The sequence below is a fragment of the Chiloscyllium plagiosum genome, unplaced genomic scaffold, assembly GCF_037043375.1.
Source record: "Chiloscyllium plagiosum isolate Xiang-an unplaced genomic scaffold, Cpla_swu_hap1 HiC_scaffold_10, whole genome shotgun sequence".
In the NCBI taxonomy this organism is placed as follows: Eukaryota; Metazoa; Chordata; class Chondrichthyes; order Orectolobiformes; family Hemiscylliidae; genus Chiloscyllium; species Chiloscyllium plagiosum.
The window spans coordinates 47,531,220-47,548,408 of record NW_028270148.1 but is presented as its reverse complement, the minus strand read 5'-3'; the positions used below and the strand labels follow the sequence as shown (position 1 = coordinate 47,548,408).

At 39.8% G+C, this 17,189-nt stretch overlaps 1 protein-coding gene across 2 annotated transcripts in view; it reads left to right on the top strand.

Annotated features, from left to right (window-relative positions):
• spata17 (spermatogenesis associated 17) overlaps positions 1-17,189 on the top strand; it is a 346,047-nt gene that overhangs the window by 113,793 nt on the left and 215,065 nt on the right. For both annotated transcript variants that reach the window (XM_043695798.2, XM_087991318.1), the window contains exon 8: positions 13,979-14,127. In XM_043695798.2, the coding sequence (XP_043551733.2) occupies positions 13,979-14,127 (149 nt within the window). The remainder of the gene's footprint in view (positions 1-13,978; positions 14,128-17,189) is intronic.

The window sequence follows — 17,189 nt, the reverse complement described above, 5'->3', positions numbered from 1 at the left end:
AAGTCCTGGAACATTAAGTTGCCAATCTTTTCCCTCTCCTAACCTCAAAGTATCAGGCTGACTCTTCTTGGTGACCTTGAGTTTTTCTTTTTCTGCCTTCTTCAAGGGATGTATACTGTTATTTTAGTCTCAGTGAGTTTAAAAACATTGTGTAGGTCCTACCCTGCAAAGATAGTCCATACTTACACCCACCTTGAGAGTAAGTGAATGAAATCAGTGATAATTCCAAACATCTCTGGGAACAATGTTTCATTCCATCTTCCAGCTTTTCAATGGGGTGTACTATCATTCAATGCTAAGAGGTGTACAATGGGAAGTTCATACCCCTAATCTCCCTCTTAACACAGTGGCCTGCCGAGAATAGCTGCACAAATTGCTGTCTCAGTCAGGTTAAGTACTGTCCTGTAGGGTGTTCAAGCATTTTTGACAATTGAGCAATCTATGTGAACGCTGAAACATTGAAGGCTGAGCAAGTGAAAAGAAGGTGCCTCAGGATTGTCTCCAATCTCCTGCCTATTATGGCAGTCTTCACAGCATAACAATTGGATACTATTTTCTGACTGAAACCTTAAAAGCAGCCTAACTTCAAACCCCATATGATGTAACTGCCCTATTTCACTGCTGCTTTTTGCTGAACCGTGAAGAGGACTTGATATTTATAGGTGGGATCAGCTGAAGATACAACACATGTATTCATATTGCAAAGTAAACATTGATCAGAGATTATTTGTCACATAACCTACAGAAAGTGAAACAATAAAAGCATGTCCAATCCAACTCATTCATTCTTAAAGATTTCAATTAGGTCTGGCTTCTCATGCTTGATGATGCATAGCTCTGACAGGGCTTTCATTATCCCTCCTGTGCAATGTTCTGATCCTTGTTTGTTGTCAATCCCTCATTTCATCTGAATTCAGGAAACCTCTTTATTGGTTTCAGTTACGAAGAGCACAGCACACCATTATGATGCAGTGCTGTCAAGGCATCATAACCTCATTTTAAGCTTTGTTCTACAATGGTCCTCGTAGCATGGCAGTATTGTATCTCTATTCACCCCCACTGAAAGTGTGATGTCAGTGATGTTTGTAGTCTCCCAACAGCTAACCATGTAAGGAAGGAGGCAGGAATGTGTGAGTCCATTAGTATGTACAAACTGTTATGAAGGTCTAAGGGGTACTGTACTTTTAAGAGATGTAAAAGCCAGCAGAACTATCTGACACAGCATCAAGTGTTCCGAATAAGGTACCAATGTAACATTTGGTTGAACTGCTAGATTAGCTGGGTTGCCTGGAGACAACAAAACAAGTTCAAAATTTGGCCAATCAGTTTAAATTATGCCCCAAAATACCAAACTCCAAGTTTGAATTTAGTATTTTGACAATATTAAGACAAATGAAATGATCCAATGCTTTGGGGTATAAGAATGGGGAAAATTGGACAGTTGGAGGAGAACTGCCAAAATACCAACAGATGTAGGCTGCTAGTCGGAACTCTATGAGAGGTACCTTTTGAGAGAAGGAGTTTGCACAGAGAAAAAAAAAGTCAACCCTAAACTGGAGAAAAAATCTACAGAGGAAGATACAAAGAGAATATTTGACAGCTGGCTGGTTTTGAAATTTGAATTTTTCAGTAAATCTTAATTAGGGGTTTTACCGGACTAGTATTGTAAAGGGGAAGGTAAAAGGTAGGTTAGAGAAAGGAGTTATAAATATTTGTTAAGTAATTATTCTCTGTTAGACTTAACAGCACCAGAGAACCGGGTTCAATTCCCGCCTCAGGCAACTGTCTGTGTGGAAGTTTGCACATTCTCCCCGTGTCTGTGTGGGTTTGCTCCGGTTTCCTCCCACAGTCCAAAAATGTGCAGGTTAGGTGAATTGGCCATGGTAAATTGCCCGTAGTGTTAGGTGAAGGGGTAAATGTAGGAGAATGGGTCAGGGTGGGTTGCTGTTCGGAGGGTTGGTGTGGACTTGTTGGGCCGAAGGGCCTGTTTCCACACTATAAGTAATCTAATCTGTAATCTTTTACTTTAAATAGTGAGTTTTGGGAATAGTTTCTTGCCTCTCGAATTTTAACAGATTACAACATGGGTTGCTGGTTTAAATTAGTGGGGGGGCGGGTTTGCCCTCTGTCGGAAAGATGCACATTAATTAGTAAGGGGATAAAAGGTAACAGACAGAGGGCAGGAGAATGGGATTGAGAAATCAGTGATAATCGAATTGTAAAGGATATTTGATGGGCTGAGTGGCCTAATTCTACACCTATATATTACGGTCTTATGGTATCGTGGCAGCTCCTAGAATTTCGGGTACACATCTCCAAAGTCTGGCACCAATGGTCACATGTAAACTGGCCAAGGATGGAGTGCAAGGTTTTTCAATTGGTGAATCTGCAGCTTGCTGGTGAGATGTTCTCAAAGCAGTCTATAGCACCTGGGTGAAGGCAGTGATATTGGAGAATTCCACTGCCTGAGCTGCTTGAGTGTCCTCATCATGGGGAATCATATAAACTGCTGCAATCTGGAGAAAATGCAATCAGTGACATCCCAGATGTATTTGTGGATCAAGGTTTGGGGAAGATGCCACTCAGGACCCCAGTTGTTCTCTGAAAGTGCTGCTGGCATAAACATTTCGGGCCGATATAATCTTAACAACACAGGGATGGCTACCCATTCCTTCTGTGCGCAAGTCCTGCTCCAACAGGTTACGCTGTTGTAATTACGGCTTCTGACATTCTTTGCCTCCACCTGCTCTGGGTTTCTGACAGCTGTAGATGATGATATTGAGGTTGGTAGATTCAAGGTCTGGTCATTTTTCTCCACGTCCTTCGTGAATCTTCACTGTTGCCTCATCTCCAGGCCATACAGGATCCACAGGAGATTAGTGTCCTTGCTGGGATAGGTAGCGATGTTCTAATCTTCTCATCTTTCACACCGTAGTTGCATGTCCAACAAGGCCACAAGAAATCCTCAAAGTGAGAGTTGCATGTCTAATGCACGAGACAGTTATCTGTGGGAAATGATGTAAGATTGTGAGAACACTCCCTCCCACAGCTTTCTGACTTTTCCTATGCTCTATGAGCCCCCACACTTCTGTCTTGATTTGCTCTTTCACTATAATTATTCCATCAGCAATCCAGTCCAATAAACTTCAAATCCAAACTTGAGCTTCCCACTTTTGCCAGGACTACATGAACCAGCTATGAATAAGCCCTCTGCTGAACTCTCAGGGCTGACCATGACATAATCTACAGACTGACGTGACAGGACAGTCCTGACCTAGAATTGCCCTGCCCCTAGAAGGATGTCTCCATTGCACCTTGACTGATGTACTTTGATCAACAAACTTTTCCACTTATAGGATTGACCACAGCGCAATTTTCCAGTCTCTGCATTGACACTTCTCTGCGGTCTCTGGTTTAACCAAGCATCTGTCTGTCTGACTGTAGTCAAATCCCCTGACTAACCATAGTCCCCCTGCACTCTACTAAGGGCAGGTCCCCTTTCAGAAATGGCCATTTGCTGGAAGCACATGCAAAGAATTTGCCATGTAAGCTGTTAGAACCTGCCGCAGATGTGGCATTGACTTAGCATGGTTTTCTACACTACATGTCTGCTCACTTGACTGTTCAATGATTTGAAGGTTGCTTGATTATGGGTGAGACGGTGGCTCAGTGGTTAGCACTGCTGCCTCACAATGCCAGCGGCCTGGCTTCGATTCCAGCTGTGGGTGACTGTGTGGAGTTTGCACATTCTCCCTGTGTTGCGTGGATTTCCTCCGGGTGCTCCGGTTTTCTCCCTTAGGTGAATTGGCCATGCTAAATTGCCCATTGTATTCAATGTGTAAGTTAGGAACATTCGTCAGGGGACATGTAGAGTAATAGGGTAGGGGAACAGGTCTGAGTGGGAGACTCTTCGGGGAGTCAGTGTGGACTCGGACCAAATGGCCTGTTTCCACACTGTAGGGATTCTATGATTCTATGAAGCAATAAAGACTGGCAGCCTCCAAGTCAACACAATGTGAGTGACCACTAAGAAAGTAAGATAAGGAGCAATGAGACATATCCTTGTGGGTGCATGAGATGCATGTATCCCTGTGTGCAAATAGACTTAGCAGAAGCATGCAAGTCATAAGTGTCCCTGAGCTGCAAAGTCAACTCTTGAAGAGCTGAAGTGGTGTTGTGTGAACTAGTCTGAAAGCAGTTACAATAATGTAATGAGGCTGGTAGATTAGTAATGTCCACTTGAGCTGCTGGATGAAGATCCAGTGAAGCTGTGACCATCAGGTAACCACTCTGACTTTCACAATGGGAATTGGTGTTGTCAAGTTTCTCAGGAAAGGAGAGGAGAATTGGGAGCTGTAAAGAAATGAGGCAAGATTAGCTATTGATGAGATTCAAATGCATGGAAATAAGGTGGATATCACTTATTGTGTGACTTAGAACTCACCATTCAAATAATAAGGGGAAAAGAGGAAAAAGAATCTCAGCATTAGATGTCTGACATTTTCATTTTTGTCCTGTTTACCTACCTTTCACCTATTACCCATGCTAGACAAGGCAGCAGAAAATTTGACCCTCTGTGTGAATTTTATAAGCTCACTCTCTGGACGCCGATTCCTACCAACCAGGAGCACATATTAGTTTTCAGAATACATAGCATTGAAACAAATTAACAGTAAAATATTTAATTCAACACAAACAAGTTTGTATTCGTGTACTTAAATTCCTGATATGCTATCAGAAGCTGAGGCTCTGGCTGTAATGCACATTTGAAAGGTCACCCCTTTAATTTGCTCACAAAAATGTACATTCCTATTAAAAAAAATCTAACTTTCACCCAAAAAAGTAAAGAAAAATGTTTCTTCACAGTAAGGTGTTCTATATCAGAAGTCATTTAACATGCCTTCTCCAACATTACTGATCATCCAACCAGTACTGTATTTAGTTCATTGCAACAGTGATTAAAGAATAGAGAAGGATTATTGGTTAATCAAAACCATGAAAGCTAATGGAGAATACATGAAAAATTAATCTGAACTGGGTTTAGGATAATATGAAGAGATTAATTTAAACAGACAGCATATTGCTATTAAACATCATATTAGTATTCGCGTTTACACATTATGTAAAGCAATAATGAACGAGAACGTGGGCTGAAACCAAGATAAATGCACATCTTTGAGTTCACTGTAGGTTTTACTAATTTCTTGTTTCTTTTATCATAATCCAAACCAAATTATATATTCAGGATGAGATCTAACTCCAGTCTTTGCCATTTTGAGTCCTTGGCATCGAAACCTGTTTACTCTGGACTTAGGGCATAAATGAAATAGCAACTAAAGAATGTTACACTGAAATTGATGAGCAAGATGGTCACATAAAATTGGTCCTCTGTCAGAATGTGACCTGTTTTCTGGGAGTGCCAGTCTTTCCTCAAGGCAATGTGTCAATCATAAAGAACATAAAAGGTTAGTATGCAGGTAGTAAATAATTAAGAAAGCTAATAGAATGTTATCATTTATTGCAAATGGGAATTGAATACAAAATTAGGGAGGTGCTGCTTCAATTGTGCAGGGAATTGGTAAGACACAATGTGGAGTGGTCTTCTTTTTTAAGCAAAGATATAAATGTTTGGAAGCAATTCAGAAGGTTTACTGGACCAATTTTTTTGGTATGTGGTCTCAGGAGAAAAGGATAGTCAGATTTGTCTGGTGACTGATGAAGTTTAGAAGAACAAGAGATAACTTGCTTGAAACATGAACGATCCTCAGGAATCTTGACAGGATGATGTGAAAACTCTCTTTTGTGGGAGAGTTTGGAACATGCGGGTGTCTGCTTAGAAATAAAGGTCATCCATTTAAAACCCATTTATAAGAGAGATGCAGATTTTTTTCTTCTCACAGAGTACCATGAGTCTTTGGAATTTTACTTCACAAAAGGTGGCAGAAGCAGAGTCATTTAATATTTTTAAGGCAGGGTTAGATAGACTCTCAATGAGCAAAGGGATAAAAAGTTCTCAGAGCTAGACAGGAATGTGAAGCAACCAGATCAGCCATGATCTTATTGAATGGTGGAGCAAGCTTGAGGGTCTGATGGCCTACTCTTGCTCCTAATTTGTTTTGATCATATATAAAAGCTGATGAGAATACTATCAGCTGGGTTATTTAGAAAAGAAAGGTGAGGAGGAAATTAAGGCGTGAACAGTGAGGTATAATGTTTAAGTGACACCAGGGGATGAACGTACTTTCTGATTCCACATTGAGTTAACTGAATTGTATCAGTTACTTTGCTGATATCTTCCAGTGACCACTTTAAAATGTATTGATTGGGCTCCTGTTTGCTTGAGAAAACTGCTGTCAATTTCACCAGCTTCCTCAGCTCCCCTATTCCCACCTTTTCCCAGGTCCAACCCTCCAACTCAGCACTGCCCCTTTGAACTATCCTATCGATCCATCTTCCTTCCCACCTATTTGCTCCAACCTATCACCATCACCCCCCAACCTCATATACCTATCACATTCCTAGCTACCTGCCCCCAGCCCCACCCCCCTCCCATTATCTCTGAGGCCTCTTGGGCCCCGGCTACATTCCTGAGTAAGAGCTTTTGCTCGAAATGTCGACTCTCCTGCTCCTTAGATACTGCCTGACCAACCGTGCTTTTCCAGCGCCCCACTTTCTGACCCACATTGCATATTACAGTCAGTCATGATCCAATATTGAAAGAGGACCTGAGAAAGGCTTTTTGTCAATTCTATGCCTCAATCACTGTAGAAAATAGGCCAGTGTCTTTTTCTGGTTGGTATCTCTGGACAAACACAGTATGTTGTAACTAATGCGACTGGCAACATAAATTCAGTATGGAATGAGAATGTGCATTATACATATTATAGTCAACAATTTAAAAATCTTTATTTACTACTGTTCTTTATTTCAATATGGAAAATGATTTAGGAATTTTAACATAGTGCACATGACAATGGAATCCAAGGATTTCGGTTGCTTTACAGAAATGGAGAGGCGTAGATACATATGCTGTAATAGCTGACAGGGATTTCCCACTAAGTACCACTTTGATGTTTTACAAGGATTGCCAGTTGCTGCCTGAATTTGCCAGTTGGATCAGATGGAGGTTTGAAGGCCATTTTAACATTTTGTAGGACTCTGGGCCTTTGTGTGTCATAATCTCTGCTTTATGGTTCAAGGGGTCTGATGACACAGATAAAAAAGATGCAGCCATTTCCTCAGGTTCCTCTTGGAGGATTAATTCAGAAGTCAGAATTTAGAGATGTCACAGGTCCTATTTTTACACAAAGCGGTGTGAAAACTAGGGATTCCATGACCCAGGCATGGAACACAAAATAAAACCATGTGACTGGATGATTTAGATTTAGATTAGATTAGATTACAGTGTGGAAACAGGCCCTTCGGCCCAACAAGTCTACACCGACCCGCCGAAGCGAAACCCACCCATACCCCTACATTTACCCCTTACCTAACACTATGGGCAATTTAGCATGGCCAATTCACCTGACCCTGCACATCTTTGGACTGTGGGAGGAAACCGGAGCACCCGGAGGAAACCCACGCAGACACGGGGAGAACGTGCAAACTCCACACAGTCAGTCGCCTGAGGCGGGAATTGAACCCGGGTCTCTGGCGCTGTGAGGCAGCAGTGCTAACCACTGTGCCACCGTGCCACCCACTAATTGGGGGAGTGCAAATTGATGATACAGTTGAAAATGGTTAATTTAAAAGCTGGAGTTGAAAACAATAATAAACATATACAAGATTGTTGAAGCTATTTCTGTTACATTGAAATAATTTAAATTCAGAATTGACCACAAAGTGCATACAGTCATTGTTAACAGTTCGGGTAAAACTGATTTTTGTGCATCCGCACAACTAGGATCATTGGGAGCAGAAATGAGAATGTTCTGGAGAGGTATGTCATTTAGTTGAAGATAGTACCTGTGGTTGCCCATTTAAGACAGAGATGATAACTTCTTTTTCATTGAGGATCCTGTGCCTGTGAACTTCTTCTTTGAAAGGTAATAGAAATAGTCTTTGAATATTTTTAAGCAGAATTAGACAGATTCTTATAAACAAGGGTGTGAATGTTATTGCATGGATGATCAGATTAGCCACGTCTTATTTAATGGCACAGTAGGCTCAAGGCCTACATCTGCTTCTAATTTATATGTTTGTAGATTGAATGTGATAAGAATTGGTTACTAAATTGTTGAAGGAATGGAGTTGAAATTCTACCAAAGTAAGGTCAGAGGTTTGAAGGACAATGTGGCTGAAATTGTTGCTGAATTAATAAGTCTAAGTGATCTATCTTTGTTGGGTGTGAAGACCATGTCTTTCAGTTTATCCTTTATTTTTAAAGGCAGACTGGAATAAAAAAAGATATATTTTAAAACCAAGGATTGCTGTATGTTTTAAAAGTTGAGTAACTTGACACTCATTGTAAACACTGTTTACATAGCTGCTTGTTCGAGCAGTGGTTGCAGACAAGCTGGCGTCAAGGGATTGTGTACAGATGGAACTATGGTTGGTAGAAGTAGCTGATTGGTATTTGGTCTAGTGACCAGTTGTCAATGACAAAAGGCCTTCTACATGCCAACAACTATGTGATTGGTTCTCAGGTAGCTGAACACCTTGGATCCATGAACAAGGTAGGAGGACAATATCAAATGTACACCAGTTCAGGAGTTTTCTTTGTTCTCAGCTGTAAAAGCCCATTAAGCCTGAAGAAAACCAGTTTAATCTTTCTTTCAACAGTTGCTGAAAGCTGTGAAAGCATCCAGAGAAAGAAAACCAAGAATCAGCATTCTGACCAATACAAGAACCATTTCAGTAAATCCTACGATTAGAGACAACAGAACTGCTTTCCAGTTTTCCTTCCATTCATAGCATCCATTTTTTTCCCTGTCTGTGGCTACTTGTATGTGTGTAAGGGTGAATTATTTACAGGAATTAAAGTTTTAATTAGAAGAGTTATATGCCAGTGGTCCTTTAACTGTAGCTAGAAACTAATTACTTGTAATAAATAATTTTTTTTAGTTGAGTACAGGAACCTGGTCTGTATTTTTGTCAACCTGGGTTTAAAAGTTAGGTAAATTGGGGAGCTCTGCATACTTTTAAAATCTTTAACTTTTGTGGTGACTGAGAATAGCTTTGTTTCTGGTATACTGTACTGGTGAGGCATGACATGTCTTTGCTATGTAATGAGTCATTTATAATTTGTACGGACAGTAATTTGCCAAATAATTTATGTCCAATTTACACTAATTTTGATTTGATTATTACAGTAAAAGTTATGAGAGGAAGTGAGGACTGCAGATGCTGAAGAGTCAGAGTCGAAAAGTGTGGCGCTGGTAAAGCACAGCAAGTCAGGTAGCATCCAATGAAAGTGAGAGTCTATGTTTCTTGCATAAGCCCTTCATCAGGAATGTTGATGAAAGATTTATGCCCAAAACCTCGACACTCCTGCTCCTCAGATGGTGCCTGACTTGCTGTGCTTTTCCAGCGCCACACTTTGACTTGAAAGTAAAAAGTTGTAACAAGGTGAAGTCTTATGGTTGTTTCTTTCATGGGATCATTTGGTAAATTCCGTTCTTTTGGTTTGTTGATCTCCATGGGGATCACAACAATATAAAATGCTTTTGTGTCTTTCATTTCATGTTTCAAAATTGCTGCACAGTTTTTGAAAATATTTAACACTATATATTTTATAGTTTTTTCTTTATTCTTCTTATGTACTTGTTCCCTAATAAACCTACTGAAATTTGCTAATGCTTTATTTCCACCTTCACTCCCCATCCTATTTTGTTCAAGTTTGGTTCTAGCTTCTCAACTGAAGTAAGGAAATTAAAATGACATAGAGTCATAGTCATAGAGATGTACAGCATGGAAACAGACCCTTCGGTCCAACCCGTCCACGCCGACCAGATATCCCAACATAATCTAGTCCCAACTGCCAGCACCCAGCCCATATCCCTCCAAACCCTTACTATTCATATACCCATCCAAATGCCTCTTAAATGTTGCAATTGTACCAGCCTCCACCATATCCTCTGGCAGCTCATTCCATACACGTACCACCCTCTGCATGAAAAAGTTGCCCCTTAGGTCTCTTTTATATTTTTCCCCTCTCACCCTAAAACTATGCCCTTTAGTTCTGGACTCCCTGACCCCAGGGAAAAGATTTGCCTATTTATCCTATCCATGCCTCTCATAATTTTGTAAACCTCTATAAGGTCACTCCTCAGTCTCCGACCCTCCTTGGAAAACAGCCCCAGCCTGTTCAGCCTCTCCATGTAGCTCAGATCCTCCAACCCTGGCAACAATATTACAAAGTTTGTAACAAACAAAAGTTTTTTTTTTAATCTGTGTGTGTTTGGTATGTCAATTTATATAACAGCCATTCAATTCAGTTCAGTAATTCAAATCTGTGAACAAAACAATAAACTTTTTTGTACTTGTAAGCTTGGGAATGAAATGTTTAGCTATTGGTTTATAGTGTTCGCAACGCCTTCAAACCTAGGGTCTGAGCAGTGATCAATTTCATTGAAAGCATTTTATTGTAGTTTTATTAGCACTAATTCCCTTCCTAGCAAAATATTATGATTACCAAATATAAAGATCTATATCAGTCAAAGAGCATAGATAGAAAAAAAGAAATAAAAAAGTTAAAGTAAAATAGAAAAGGGACACTTTGACAGATTCCAAAAGCAAAATTCATTTTATAATCTGGAAGATTTGGAAACTAGCAATAAAGGAATTTTACAAAAGACAAAAGGTCATAAGATAAAAAGGGCAATATTAAGTTGGATCCTTAAATATTTTATATATGTGTGTGCATAAGTAGTTAAGCCTATTAAGGAGTCAAAAGGAAAACTTTATATTAAGTTACAGGGCATGGATAAAGTATTACATTGATAGGTATCATTATCTTCAAAGATAATGATGATTATATTAAAAGTGGAGAGGGCAGTTATAGTTGGGATAATAATAGATGGGGAGAATTATCTAAAATGCTTAACCTCTACTGGAAATTGGCAACTAACCTAGTTCAGATAGAATGCATCTAAAGTTGCTGAAATAAATAAAAGTAGAGATGGCAGAGGTATTGATCACAATTTTTCAAACCTTGTAAGATGTAGAAGTGATGGAAAAACTGGGAGAGTTAATGTTACATCATTGCTCTACAAAGGGAGAAGGAATATATTGGGAAACTAAGGCCAGTCAGCCTAACGTTGATGGTGAGGAAATTATTAGAAAGCATTATCTGAAATAAAATAAACTTGCATTTGGAAAAACCAGCATGAAACTTTTAAAGGTAAATAATCTCTGACTGACTTGTTTGAACTCTTTGATGACATAACAGAGAATGTTGATCTATGACTTGGAGGTGCCGTTGTTGGACTGGGATGGACAAAGTTAAAAATCGCACAACACCAAGTTATAGTTCAACAGGTTTATTTGGAAGCACTAGCTTTCGGAGCACCACTCCTTCATCTAGGCAGGATAGAAATTATTGTATATGTGGGTTTTCATTAGGCATTTGACAAAATGCCACATTGAAGGCTGAAGGGGATTGAAACTGAAAATGTGTTGCTAGAAAAGCGCAGCAGGTCAGGCAGCATCCAAGGAGCAGGAGAATCGACGTTTCGGGCACGAGCCCTTCTTCAGGAATCAGAAGGGGATTGAAGCCCAGGCAACTCAAGAGGAAGTAATGGTTTGGATACAAAATTAGCTCAGTGACAGGGAGCAAAGTGTGATAGTGGTGCTGGATGAATGGTTTTCCAATTAAGAGGTAGTTTGGTGTGGTGTTTCCCAAGGATCAGTTTTGAGTCCATTGACCTTTTGAAGGTTTATAAATGACCTAGACTTGGGTATAGTGCAATGCATTATAAAATTTCCAGATGTTGTGAAACTTTTCCACTTGGTATGTAGCCAAGATAATAATTATAGGTTTCAAGGCGATATAGAGAAGATAGTGAAATGGTCAAAACTGTGGTGATTTGAATTGAGTGCAGAGAAGTGTGAAGTGAAGTGGGAAGATGTAACTTGAAAAGGAATGTATCCCATAAATGGCACAAATTGAAAGTTCTTAATGATCAGGGATATCTTGGCGGTCATATACACAAATCCTTAAAGGTAATAGGACAAGAAAAGATGGTTTTAAAAGAATCATTGGGATTTATAAATAGAGAAATAGAATATAAAAGAAATTGTACTAGATCTTTATAATTCATTAATTGTACCTCGGCAAATGTAATGTGGTCAGTTTTGAGAACCACATTTCAGGAAAGATGACAAGACCTCTGAATGAGTACAATGGAGTCTTTCCAAGATGTTTCCAGTGATGAGAAATTTTAATTATAAGAAAATGGTTGGAAATGTTATGACTGTTGTCCTCTGTTTTGATTGAGCATATAGTGACAACACATCCATCTGTTGAGTGGATTAGTAGCTAAAGTCATTTGGTTGGTATTTAAAGAGGTGACAGAGATCTCATAGTTAGCTAAACAGGTGGCGAGAGAGGCCCATATTGCCTGAAATGGGATGCTTGGGTTACACCAAAGAATCAAGGACCAGGGCAACAAAGTGTCAATACGAATCTAAAGGCACATAGCAACAGCCATCAGACAGTGTTAAAGGTCTTTATTCAGTCTCCACTATCTTCTTTTGAGGAAGACTCATCACTTTTAGTACCACTCAGACACTTAACTGGACAGTAACTACCTTCTGCAGTGCACCAGGGAAACAATGGCTGCTGTCAGGATGACAGCCATCCAAAATCTATTATCTAGTACTAAATCTTAGGCCATAAGTGAGTGATGGTAGGAGGAAAATACAAAATGGGTTTACAAGGGAGTGGTAGGAGGATGTTTGACAACAAGAACAGCTCTTAGTGGGCACCTTCTTATTTTCTAATGCCTGATCTCTTGATCATTCACTGAGTTCTTTTGAACAAGTAACTCCTTGGAAACGCAGTAGTAATTATTCTCACAGACTTGCCCATTATCCCCCTGATTGGAAAGCCCTCACCTTCCGTACGTTAACTGCACTGGGCAATGTGATGAGGCCTTTAAGTGGCATTATTCGTCCACAAGGATCTGAATTGATGAAAGGACAGCTAGGCCATCTGGCCTTCCCAACACAGACTTAGTTGGGGTGAAGGCAAAAGGCAACAGAGCAAGACAGTAAATTTAACCCGTGGATTGAACATTGTAGGCTAAAGGTCCAGAGGGAAGATGAGAATCATTTTTCACTGAGAGTTGTAAGAGCTTGGAATGCTGTAATTCCAAAATTGGTGGAAGTTAATTCCATGAATAATTTTGAAATAGGTTTGAACAGACAGTTGATCTTATGAAATTTACAGATTTAGGAACAGAAGGTCAGGCATGGGATTAAGCACAACTTCGTTTTGAAAGAGTTAGTGCAAATGCTGTTGGTTGAATGGTTTCTATATTTCTATGAAAATCACCAATGTGTTGTAAGTTGTGGTATGGAAGGAAATCTGACTTTGCCCTCTGATCCCCCTAGATTAGTGCATCCTATTGACTCATCATGATAAAGCAGTAATGGTGACTCTGAAAATTGTGCTTAGTGATGAGAGACACATTGAACAACAATTAGGATGTAAATTATAAAGGGTTAACAATGTCTGAGTCCAATTTTTCATTCTGCAATATGCTGGGAAGCATTTATAACTCAAAATGATATTGATTAACAGTTTCAAAATCAAACTGCTTTTCCCAGCTCTGGACACTTTTGAATTCTCATCTATCAACAAAATGTTATCAACTTTCAATGTTCTTTGTGACTGTATATCAAAAGGTATTACTTTTATAAATAATTTACAATAGAGAAGCTGGCAGCACTTACACAGACGTGCAGGTTTCTCAGTCATCAATAATGTGTCAAAAAACATGACAATAAAACATTTACCTTATCCTGTACCTGTCAGGGTCCCTTCCGCGATACTGCTGAAGTATTGCAACTGCGCTACAAGCCTTTGGAGCCAACCTTGCGGGTGGCAACATCAATCATGTCGGAGAAGGAGGCCAGAGAGGAAATGAAAAGAGAAGAATGGAGAAATCGTATACATGATGATATGTAAGTCATTATCTTTAATACCTCTTGTATACATTTGTATGCAGTATATAGTTGTTGCTATTCTTGAGCATTAATTGTAGTGTGTTATCAGTTCAGTAAAGTAATAATGTAATGTCACATTTAAGTTTAAAAATAAAATACTTCAATTTTATGCAAATGATTATGTACAGTGGAAAATGCGACTTAACAGTTCTACTAGGGCCACTTTGGAGTATATTCTGGATGTAACACATGATGCATGTATCTAAAGACAGAATCATTTGTTATGATTGTAAATGCCAGTTGTAGCCACAGAGGCAACTTGGTGATGGACATGCATTGATTTGGGCCTATGGGAATGTTGGCTAATGACCTAAGGCATTTTCATGGAGGAAGGAATCAGAAAGAGAGACTGGTTTCTTAAAGACACACTAGTTGACTACTGGTAGATCTGCTAATCATGAAGGAAGTAAATCCAAATATCTTTTTATTTGTGTCCTATAGTAGCAAATTATTTTGGTGCACTCTATACAAGTTTTGAAGGTTGTCTCACTAGGTTGGACTTGTTTACTGCTGATAAAAATACGTAATGGAGTCAGATTTTAAGGGTACAACATAGTTACCAGGCAAGTGAAGTACATACAGCCCACTAATGTCTTCAGGACAGAAATATGACTGGACCTTAGAACTCCAAAATATGCCATTCTTTCTGAACCCAGCACATAATCAAGAGAGTCGAGAGTGTGTTGCTAGGAAAGCACAGCAGGTCAGGCAGCATCTGAGGAGCAGGAGAATCGACGTTTTGGGCATAAGCCCTCCATCAAACTGAATGTCCAAAATGTCAATTCTTCTGCTCCTCGGATGCTGCCTGACCTGCTATGCTTTCCCAGCAACACACTCTCAACTCTGATAAAGCTCTAGCATCTGCAGTCCTCACTTTCTCACACTTAATTATGAGATAAGTTCTACTGTTTACACTTCTTTCAGGAAAACCATTTATATGAACAATGCATTGCAAGAGGTCAGGCTATACCAGTCTATTTGTTGGTATGCATATATATCATATGCATAGTAAATAATATCTTCTAAACAATGCAAGGGAAACATCCTTTTCCTTACTGAACTGATGACTATTGTGGTTTACGTAAACCACAATTTGCCCTAGTCTAGTCTACTATGTGCAAACTTCAATTAGCACTTTTCTTTGAGGGCTGTATTTAAAAAATTACTTCTGCAATACTCTGGACAATCCAATGTTCATGAATCTAAAGTTGAGACTAATAATGGTTTATTCTCTTTGGATACGAAACTTGTCAGATTTACACATTTATTATGCTTTATTATGCAGTTTATAGTTGCTTTATTATGGCAGTTGCTTTATGCAGATACTTGCAAAACAACAAAAAGCTGATAGCTGTATCTGTAGAGAACTGATGACATAACTAAATATAGATCTTACAACTTGAGCTGAAAATAGGAAATCCAACCCAGATCAGCCAAAATATTGCCCACTTACCTTTTGAGGCATTTTCTGGGTGAAGATCTGAGACAGTCGAAGCAATTCAGTCCACTCTAGCAATCCATGTAGGTTCATGGGGGTATCTGGTAAATGAGGGGTAGAAGTGATTGAGAAATAATATGGCAGGTGGATGTGGGGGAGGGGTAGCTAGTAGATGGATGATGGGGTACAACTGACAGATTGGTAAGGCTAGATGGAGGGATTAATGTGGAGTGTTTGGTGGGGGTAAGTAGGAAGCCATTCTGTGTAGGAAGTTGGGTTGTTGCAGTGAAGTGGAGAGTAGGGGGAAGGTGTGGAAGTGGCAAGTTGTCAGTGTGTTTTTGGAGTGAGAGTCAATGGACAGGTCAGGGCTCAGATTGGTGTCTGTCTAGTATCTGTGGGAGATCTGGGGTCAGGTGGGTGGGCCGTGCTGAGTGTTCTTGGAATGAGGGTCAGATGTTTCTGGGATCAGAATACGGATCTTAGCTGTGAGTTACCGGGGGAAAAGATTGAGTGTCATGAGTTGGGAAGGTCAGTTTTACAATTAGCAAGTTAGAGCTATTCAGGAATGTCACAATCCTCTGAATATGAATCCAGACACATGGGAACACCACTACCTGCAAGTTCACTTCCAAGCAACTCACCAACCTGAACTGAAAATATATCACTGTTCCCAGGTTGAAATCCTATAACTCCCTACCGAATGACATTGTGTGTCTACCTACTGCAAATGGACTGCAGTAGTTCAAGAAGGCAGTCACTACCTTCTCAAAGGCAACTAGGGACAGGTGATAAGTGCTGGCCAGCCAGCGATGCCCATGTCCCACAAGAAAATAAAAAAATTCTCAGCGTTGTGGCCTTTGTCAGTGTGTTCCAGAGACTAGGTAATTGCCCATTGGGAGTTTCTTTTTCCTGGGGAATTTCTGCAGAATCGTCTGTGTCAGGACTTCTACATGATGCTAACATATAACTCTATGCTTCAGCATTATCATCTCCCTATTGGAGGTTCTGAACCATTTTCTTTGCTGTGGCTGAGAAAGGTATAATCTATAATATATTAAGTGGTGTTGTCCAACCTTTCCACATCAGGGTCACAATTCAGCCTCTCTTGCTCGGGGAACAAAGAAGATCATTTCAGAAAAAGAAGGATTTCCACAACAGTAAACATGAATTTCAGGAGGAAAAAAACCAATAAATCGATAATTTAATCCAATAGTAATTAATAAAAATGATGATTCAAAGTACCAAGCAGCGAAACAGTGGGGAGGTAGTTGTGTTGTGATATTGTCACTGGATGTGTAAGCCAGAGACCTAAGCTAATTCTCTGGGGACATGGGTACAAATCCCACTGTGGTAGATGGTGACATTTGAGTTGAAATTTCAAAATAAACTAGTCTAATAATTAACTAATGGAAGTATTTTTGTGTTTTTGTTGGTTAAAGAAACAGGGTTAGAGAGAGAATAAGACAAGGCCCAAGTCTTGATCAGCAGGAAAGGGAATGAAGCTGGGGCCAAGCAAAAGAATTGGGTTTAGCTAGCACTGGCCTTGGTGCTAGTTTGGTGGGGCACATTCCAAGCTGGCCTC